The 9,331-nt window shown below is 41.1% G+C and overlaps 1 protein-coding gene and 1 non-coding gene across 3 annotated transcripts in view; both read left to right on the forward strand.

Moving 5' to 3' along the window:
• The window catches only part of AFF3 (AF4/FMR2 family member 3), a 30,104-nt gene extending 22,615 nt beyond the window's left edge, over window positions 1-7,489 (forward strand). The window contains exons 7-10 of one of the 2 annotated variants that reach the window (XM_019617442.2): window positions 1,944-2,037; window positions 4,827-4,876; window positions 5,016-5,230; window positions 5,840-6,520. In XM_019617442.2, coding sequence (XP_019472987.1) covers window positions 1,944-2,037; window positions 4,827-4,876; window positions 5,016-5,230; window positions 5,840-5,931 — 451 coding nt within the window. In that variant the 3' untranslated portion in view covers window positions 5,932-6,520. The other variant, XM_010716802.3, reaches the window with a different exon arrangement.
• On the forward strand, window positions 1,202-1,319 carry LOC116216257. The gene has a single exon (XR_004158710.1). It is a non-coding gene; the product is annotated as a U6atac minor spliceosomal RNA (small nuclear RNA).
• Window positions 7,490-9,331: the final 1,842 nt, after the last annotated feature.

Below are 9,331 nucleotides of genomic sequence, written 5' to 3' on the forward strand. Positions count from 1 at the left end.
TTGACTGTGACAGGTCAGCTATCGTACATCAGCATAATTAATTTTTAAATGCCCGATGGTTTGTTGTTTTTATGAGCGATGTACTTTTGTACCGATAGTTTGGCAATTTCTTTGTGGCTGACATTTAGACTCTATAATCGTAAATTACATTTACATTATGTGAAGAGAGATACGGTGATGGCGATAATTAAGCCTCTTGGATTCCCTCCCAAACAGAGATTTCGGGATGTACACACGCACCTCACATTCTATAAGGTGGCTGCTGATGGCTAGTAAAATGCTAAAACGCTGTTAAAATCAAATTTTAATTTAATATCTATGTAGTTAATACATCAAATACCTATTACATGGTTACTGATTCTCAGTAAGTGGACATTTACAATCAGCAAGTGTGTTTTTAACATCTATTAACCATCTGTTAAAAACCCAAACTGAATGCATCTTCATCCTCCATAAATAAAAGAGTCCTAATTAATCATTTGTGTAAAAAGAACCAAGTATTCAGAGGTGCGTGCTCCTTTTAAACGCCCTTCGTTTGTCGCCAATCTGCTGCGCGGTGTCGGGAGGAGCACGGGGCACGGGAATTGCTTTAAAAATGCTCAGGTGGGGAATTACTGAAAAGCGGCTAAAAAAGAAACCGGGCTGTGGGGGAGCGGTGAGGGGCGACAGGCCGCTCCCTCCCGCCTGCTGCCTGCCAGCCGCTGCCCGTCTGCCGAGCCGAGGCTGTCCTCCAGCGGCGGGCGGCCGCAACTCGCCGGCTGCCGGCTGAGGGGGACGGCGTAGCGCTACCCCACGGGCAGCTTGCAGCCTCGGGAGCTGCGTGGGGCCTGGGCGGGCACGGGACTGCCTGTGTCTGCTGGGAAGGGCTGCTGGGAACATCCGAGATAGAGCCAGAATGGCTAGTTTGTTATATAGGCTGCAGGTTGCTGAAGTGTAGTAGGAGGATGAGGTACCCCAAAAGGCTGCTGTTGCAGTTGCAATGAGAAATGAATTTAAAGATTAAATCTTTTGGGGTTCCAGGCTAATAATGACTTCTTCATGGGAGAGGCCTTTGGCCAAGCATGAGTGCATCAAATTCAGGGCTAAGACTTGGGAACCAAGGTGCACAAACCCTTCTGAGCACAGTCTGCTGTGTGGCTCTCTTCATGGCCTGCCACGGCCGTGGCACCTAACCTAGCCTTGCTCATGAATCCACTGCAAAGTGTGAAAGAGCATTAGCAGTCCTCTTCATAAGGATGGAAGAGGCCCTAGTGGCCTGTACGGCACGCACACAGTTAGGGCACTGTCACCTACTTTGTGGCATCTAACCATGTTTGGATACAGAGCTGTTGGAGCGAGTCCAAAGGGCCACAAAGATGATCAGAGGGCTGGCGCACTTCTCCTATGAAGACAGGCTCAGGGAGCTGGGCTTGTTCAGCCTGGAGGAGAGAAGGCTCTAGGGAAACCTCAATGCAGCCTTCCAGTACTTGAAGGGAGCTTACAAACAGGAGGGAGGCCAACTTTTTACACAGTCTGATAGTGATTGAACAAAGGGGGATTGGCTTTAAACTAAGAAAGGGGAGATTTAGGTTAGATGTTAGAAAGAAATTCTTCATTCAGAGGGCAGTGAGGCCCTGGCACAGCTGCCCAGAGAAGCTGTGGTGCCCCATCCCTGGAGGTGTTCAAGGCCAGGTTGGATGGGGCCCTGAGCAGCCTGAGCTGGTGAGGGGCAGCCATACCCAGGGCAGGGGTTGGAGCTTGATGATCTTTAAGGTCCCTTCCAACCTCAGCTATTCTATGATTCTGTGATTCTGTGATAAGTAAAATGGAACAGAACAAGTGAACTTAGTAGTAAGCAAAGTGTTGCCAGTCTTCCACTGCACATTAGTTGAAGAATTTAAGATAATTTGTAGAGAATACTGTTTGGGGGCACACTTCACCTTCTGCTCTCCCTTTTATTGCAGTTACCGCTGCCTGGCCCTTCTGTACTGGAGGATGTTCCGACTCAAGAGAGACCATGCTGTCAAGTATTCTAAAGCACTTATTGAGTATTTCAAGGTACATTTTTTTTCACATGTTCTAAAATCAGTGCGTTGTTATAGTAAATACATTTTAATAAAAACAGTAGCTGTGCTGGGGTTAGTTCTTGTCCCACGAAGTCGGTAGGAACATTGTTATAGACTCCCATAGCAACACTTAATCACTGGTTAGTTACGTTGCCTTCACAAGGGACCCTCTTTGCAATATACAAGTCATGTCCCTTCAGGAAGGCTAAGAAATTTATTGTACTAACAGGCATTTTCAGGTTATTCTTAATCAATTATCTAGTGCTAACCTGCTCTGTTGTAGGTAGATTTTGGAGATTTTGCTCCAAGAATCACCTCCAGGATTACACTTCCCACTAGACTTCCTGTGAGTTGAAGACTTTGATCTGTATCAGTCCTCAGCTGCAGGACTTCCCCTTAGAAGCATGTGTAGGTAAGGCAGTGCAGTGGGACATATTCTCACCCAAGGAACTAGCAAAGAGCCCACACTGACTTCAGTGGGAGTTGTACAGAAGCACCGGCGGGCAACCAAGCCACCCGCCATGTAGTTGACAGAGCACCACTGGCTTCCCTTACTGCTCTAACTCTGTGTGCTACTGTTTCCTATCTCCAGTTCCTGCCTGGTCTACAGCCTGGTTATTTTGAATAAAACAGGAAGTCATTCAAAGCATTTTAATCTATTTTATTTGACAGGCAACCTTTTTCTGAAAGTATCTCAAGGACAGAACCTTTATGGTGGAGCCCTCCTAGCAGTCAGTCCATCCAGCATTTAATCTACATGGAAAGAAAAATAGCCTCTATCTTTCTAATTAAATAAATATGTACATATAAATGCTTTAACACAAACTGTTTCAAGACAAACTGTTTTGGGAACTGGAACAGCCATTTGTCTTTAAACATCAGGCTCCTTTTTTTTTTTTTTTTCTTTTTCACAAAGGAACGTACCTTGAAATGAAAAACATCCATCCTTTGACATTTTGCTAATAAAAAATTTCAAATACAACCACGAGCATTCATGACTAGATTTTAAACACATGAACACATTGAAGGAAATTGACAGATCTGTTATTGTCAAACTGAAATTGAAGTCACTGTAATTGCTTCTAAAAATTTAGCAATATATAATTCAACATGTTATGTTTCTCTAACAATGACTTGATTTCAGGGGAAAGAAATATGTGCCAATTATAACACTTTCTTTTTCTTCACCAATTCAGAGAATGCCTGCATTAAGAACAGCACGGTCAGGCTCTCAACCATGTAAAATGTCTCTTACTCGCAGACAGAAACTGTTTCACAGCAAACATAAAATGGACTTACACTCTGTTACAGACAAGATGAGCTTGTTTTCTGCAAAGCTCCTGCTGATAGAATGATAGCGTAGTTTCACATTAATAAGTATTCTCACCTTTGAAAGTAAAAATAGGAAAAAAAAATCCATTTGCCATAATTTTCAGTGGAAAACAAGCCAATTCTCTACTCATTTCATATTTGGTATCTAAAAGCTTTCAAAACCAAGTGACACGAAATACTGACTGCATTAAGAGCTTCCACATATATTATCAATCAGAGAATGGTTTTAAACTATTTCACACATATTTTCAGGGAAAATCGGACATACTTTTATTTTAAACAAGAAAAGAAAACTTATTAAATCTCCTTTTAAGTATTTTATTTCCATTATATAAAAAAAAAAAAGTAATGTAGCAGAGAATTAAAAAAAAAAAAAAGCCAATATGAGAAAAAAGGTGTGGGAAGCTGTACAGTAAGGCAGAGGCTACTTAAATTTACAGTGGAAGTATCCTTGATTCCATTTCAGTTTTCTCATTTTCCTGCCTCCAGCTCTGTAAGTAAATAACACATGCTCAGTTTCTGTTGCACTAGAAAGATGAAGGCCAGTAGTTCTGAAAAAGACACACATACACACACACACCAAAAAAAAACACTGAAGGAAAAGCCCACTGTGGGACACTCCAGAAATACTTTTTCATAGCAATAATACAGTAGGCCAGGTGTCAAAATGCAGTTCTAGTATATGGAAATGCTTGAAGGAATGCAGAGGATGCATCAAAGGTGGGAAAACAAGTTTTTTTTTAGGAGAGGCTCAAGCAGTGTGCCCATCTTATGGAAAACCATTAAGTTAATGTGATCACTGTGTATATGGAAACATTACTGATAATGCCAGATGACGTGCAGTTTTGCAAAACTCTAAAACACTGAAGTTAAGAAAGTTGAGTCTTGAAATCTTGAAATAAAACCTATTTTCCTAACTCAGAGGCCTGCTAAACAGTAGAGCAGGACAAAAGAGAGCAAGGACAGTAGTGACTTAGGACTTCTGTATGCCTAGCTATCTTTTGTTAAAAGGAAAAAAATTCTGGTTGAAGTTCCATGATTGGTGGAAATTAGACATTACATGATTGAATGTCCTGTAGGATTGCTCACGGCCTTCTGGTGTTCTGGTTTTCTCTATCACAAGAAATTCCAGCCTAAACCTGACAAGGAGTCCTAGCACTTCCTTCTGAACTCCCAGGATTTTTGTGAGAAGGTTGAGCATCAGCGAGCGTGTTTTCCTAGGCAGCCCCCATCTCAGGATGTTTACTAGAATGTGATTTGAGTCTGTGCTACAGCACCATTTCATCACAGCTCCAAACCAGGCTCTCTGGGTTAATTGCATCAAGAGATTTGAATACCTCTGTCTGTACAGTTTTTTCTATATATTCCTTTACTTTTATATTGTCTGCTGTTCCTCATTTCATATTTTTACATTAATTATCTGCATTGTTAATTATTTTTCCTTTACAGAATTCATCAAAAGCCGCCCAGAACCCATCTTCTTGGGGTAACAGTGGAAAGTAAGTTCACTTGTTGCACAGAAACTTACAACATATTGACTGTCAGGCATTATATTTTCTTACCTGCTGTATGTTCTGATACTTCCATGTTTTTAAACCAAACACTCTTTTAAGCAATGGTGTTAACATCTGATTTCAGGAGCACAGGAACTCCATCGCCCATGTCCCCTAGCCCTTCTCCAGTCAGTTCTGTCGGATCCCAGGGGAGCACAGGGCCCCCTTCTTCATCTCCTATAATCAGCATCCCCCAGCGCATCCATCAGATGGCCGCCAACCACGTCAGCATCACCAACAGCATCCTGCACAGCTATGACTACTGGGAGATGGCTGACAACCTGGCCAAGGAAAATAGAGGTGGGTGATTCAAGGATATGGGCCGCTCTATGAGAACATCACGTGTTTTGATCAGCAAAAAAATGCTTTGACAGGAATCCTGTTGGCAGAGTAGGGCTGCAGAGGTTATTTTTTTCTTCAGTCTTTTCCTAGTCTGTCCCAAAATTACCCAAAAAATGCAGTTTTGACAGCTGTCTCATTTAGAAGCATCTTCATATCACTAATTTTTTCTTTACATTGCTGGTGACGGACAGATCACAGGTCACAGATGTATCTGCAGGCAGTATTCACTGCCATTTGTGTCATTCTGGAGAGAGAGGTTTGAGAAGGGGCAGGCAGACTTCTGCTCCCAGAATCATAGAGCTGGATGAGATGCTTCTAGCCAGACCATGTCACAAATCAGGAGCACACTTCATTTCTGCAAAAGAAATGAGAACCCGTCCAACCTCCACTCCCAAGGAGAGACAGATAGGAACAAGGCACCCTCACTCCCTATTCAGGGTAAGATCTTCCCAGTTAAACTGGTTTCACTGTATTTAAGGCAGAGACGTGATCAGGATTCGAATCAAAATTAGGACACTTGAGTGTAGGTGTTTGTATGTGAGCTGTTGGGTTAATCTCTCATTGCAGTGGATGGAACTTTGTTCAATACAAACAGCAGAGTTCAGAGGGCCGCTCAGTTCACCTTGAAGATGACACCGGGATCCAGTTCAGTTGCCTAACCGTAGCTACCAAATGCCCTTTGAGGCGTCCTTTCCTGTACTGCTGCTCCAGAAGTCTCCTGTATGTCCTGTGTTAGGTCAGCTATGTATGTATCAACTGCCTGAGGACATCTCAAATGGACATTATATGCCTCTAAGGATGTAACTGAATTAAGTACCTATTGACTATTTAGGCAGATTACTCTTTAGATTGGGATGATCACATTGTATATATGCCTCTATTTGTCTCTCAAGGTAGTTTAGATATCTAGCATATGTATAGATAGACACTTACATATAGGCTTTTAGATTCACTTGTCCTTAATCTCAAAATAAATCTTGCCCAGCATCTGTTTGTTTTATCAAGACTCAATGGAAATTAATGAAAGGCAAAGCTGAAGAACTCACTGTTTTGTTCTTTCAAAAGAAAATTGTTATGTATCAGCCTGTAACATCATGAACCGTGGGGCTTTAAAATTATCTCACTAGCACTAAACTTTCATTCCCATGAAATGTTCAGCTTGACTCAATTTGCAAGAGAATAAAACCTATTAAAGAGTGACAAATAGCAAATACAGCTTCACTCTTCCGATGCTGAAATCTTTTTTTTTTTCCTGTAGAATTTTTTAACGACTTGGATGCATTGATGGGACCTATCACCTTGCACAGCAGTATGGAGCATTTAGTTCAGTACACTCAACAAGGACTTCACTGGGTGCGGAATAGCACTCACTTGTCATAATGACTGTGTGCCATTCACTTGGACTGTATAACCTTTCATGGATAATTCAGTTATTCTGGACACTGTGCTACAGAAGTAGTCAACCACAGCATTGATCCAAACAAAGGTGAATATTTCTTCAATGTTGAGAAGATGTTTTCTGAGAGTAGATATGTATCTGTGCATATGTACAATATACAATGATTTCTCTTCAGAATAAATTGTTCTGTACCACTCTCCAGAAAATTTTCGTACACTAGAAATACTAGAAAGAACTGATCTGAATGCACAAAACATACCCTTTCTATTCATGTGCTGAAAAATTCAGAAACCAAAATCTCATGGGGTGATTGAACCAAGTGCAATAAGCACAAATCCCTATTCAGGAAAGCTCTCAATAGACTCTTACCTTTTAAGCTTGTACTGAAATCCCATTTACTTCAGTAGAGCTTAAGCACATATACAAGGGTTTTCCTGAACTGAATGAATGAGAGCAAGTCTCAGCAGCAGAGAACTTACTGCAAGCGTGGACACTTCACAGAAGTTCCAATACTTATGTTCCATCTCCCTGTAACTCCCCTGCTGGGGCACACAGAGGAGTTGTGTAGTCTGCATTAAGATGGAGAAAGACAGCATTCCTTCAATGTGCGATAAGTTTTGACAGATTGTTTGCATTTCTTTATCTCCTGTCTTTTTAAATCACTTGACCTCTTGTTCAGCTCCACACCAACAATATAACTTACAATAACAGGCAAGAAGCCTGAAAACAGATATGCTGATTGCATGAACTTTAAAGGAGATGGTGGGAAACTGCATTCTGTTACCAGCAGTAAACAGATAAATGAAAAAAAAAAAAAAGGCAAACTGCAATCCACTCACTAAAGAAAATATTTTAATTTCAGATACATACAGACAGACAGATATCCATAACAATTGTTGGCTTTGCATGGGAAGGCTTCATCTTATAGAATCTGATTTTCATATCTTTTTCACCTAGCAGAAGCTTGCAGCACATTCTTCTAGGCTGTATGGGAACACTACATGCAATCTCCTTTATCTGGGAAGCAGAGTTTGCTGCTCATCAGGCTAAGAACTGTTTCCTATCATAATCCTCTCACTCTTCATGAATAATCCTCAACTAGGCTTTAGTGTTTCTTGATTTGTGGGATGTTTTTCATTCCTGTTGACAGGCTGTGTTTTTCATGCCAGAAGAATTAATCCCACAGTGATTGGCGTTTAATTTGGGTCAGCTGAGGTCAAGGCCAGTTCATACCAACTGTGTTTGCCCTTAGCGCATTTGTGTTCATTTTCAGTGGTTTTGACATACTTATTTTTCTTCTTCTGTATTGGAAATATAATTTTTTGCTTGCTTTGCAATCAGATTTGTAGCCCTTACTCAAGTCAGCAGCTCTGGTGACTTCAATAGACTGTTCTTGTCCAAGTCACTGACTGACCCTTGATTTTGTTTCCTAATTTAATTCACAAATCTTTAAGGAAATGTGAGTACAAAAATCTCTTTCAATAGATGATGCAAGTAGAAGTAGCCACTGATACTGAGGTTTGATTGATTGGTTCTTGCTGCCTTTTTTTCCTCTCTGATTTTGAAAAGATGCATTTAAAAAAGAAAAGATACCAAACAAAGTAGAATGTTTTCTCAGTAAAACATCTCTGGAAGCAAAGGCTGTATTACCCTGTGTTCAAGAGCAGGCTGCCTACAATAGGGCTGGCTATTGCTCAGACTCAGAGCATCACCCTGTTCTTTGATGCAACTCACCAGGGTAACTACATAAGGACTGCTCATCTCCAAGCCATCCCAAGCCAATCTTATGTGCCGATTGGTTCTTGGGTCCTTCCTCCCCAAGATAACTCCTAAGATCAGGCTGTGGTAACTCTTAACACGGATTTGAGTATTACGGTGTGGCTGGCTTTAAGAGTGAATGTGGGCCTGCCTTTAAATGATAAAATGCACATCCTCCAAGTCCTTCGTCACTCTTAATTCCAGCTGTTACCCACCTCATCAGGAACACAAGTTGTTTGGTCCCAAGTATCACGGAGAACATGGTTAGTGCCTTTCTGTTTATTACTTGCCTGATCTCCAGCGGTGGCCGTCTACCATGATGTACCAGACCAGCAGCAGTGGATTCTGTCAGCTGCTTCAACATCATACGAAGGTACTGTGGAATTTCCAATTAGGATTGGATTCACTAATTGGATCTCCAATTAGTGAAATTCCAATTAGATTTGCTTCTGTTTTCTTTGATGGTGCCTATGATGTTTATCTTCAGATAATTTGGGGGTTTGGGAGCCCTTATTGCTATTTAATGTTGAGAAATTTTAGATGTGACATAAATTACTTGCCTTAAATGGAGTTTAGTTTTATTGCTCATGTGGCATTTGAGTTTCAAGTATGGAACTTTGAAGCATGTTTATTTTACTAGGGGTATATTTCTTAATCACAATGAACTCTTTGTATGGATGTAATATGTCAAGCAACTTCAAAGAAATGCAAGAGTTATGCTGTCCTGTTGTAACGTTTCCAAGCACTAAGGATTTCTTGCAGATGATTGTCATTTCTTGTACATTGTTCTCATATTGAATTATTCCAGCCAAAATACCCATTGCTTCTTTGGAAAAACACACTGGCTTTTAGGTTGTGTGCTGGCATCATCTGTGTGGCCTGATGGGCACACTGAGCCTTAA

This window comes from Meleagris gallopavo, chromosome 1 (genome assembly GCF_000146605.3).
Source record: "Meleagris gallopavo isolate NT-WF06-2002-E0010 breed Aviagen turkey brand Nicholas breeding stock chromosome 1, Turkey_5.1, whole genome shotgun sequence".
Taxonomy (NCBI): Eukaryota; Metazoa; Chordata; class Aves; order Galliformes; family Phasianidae; genus Meleagris; species Meleagris gallopavo.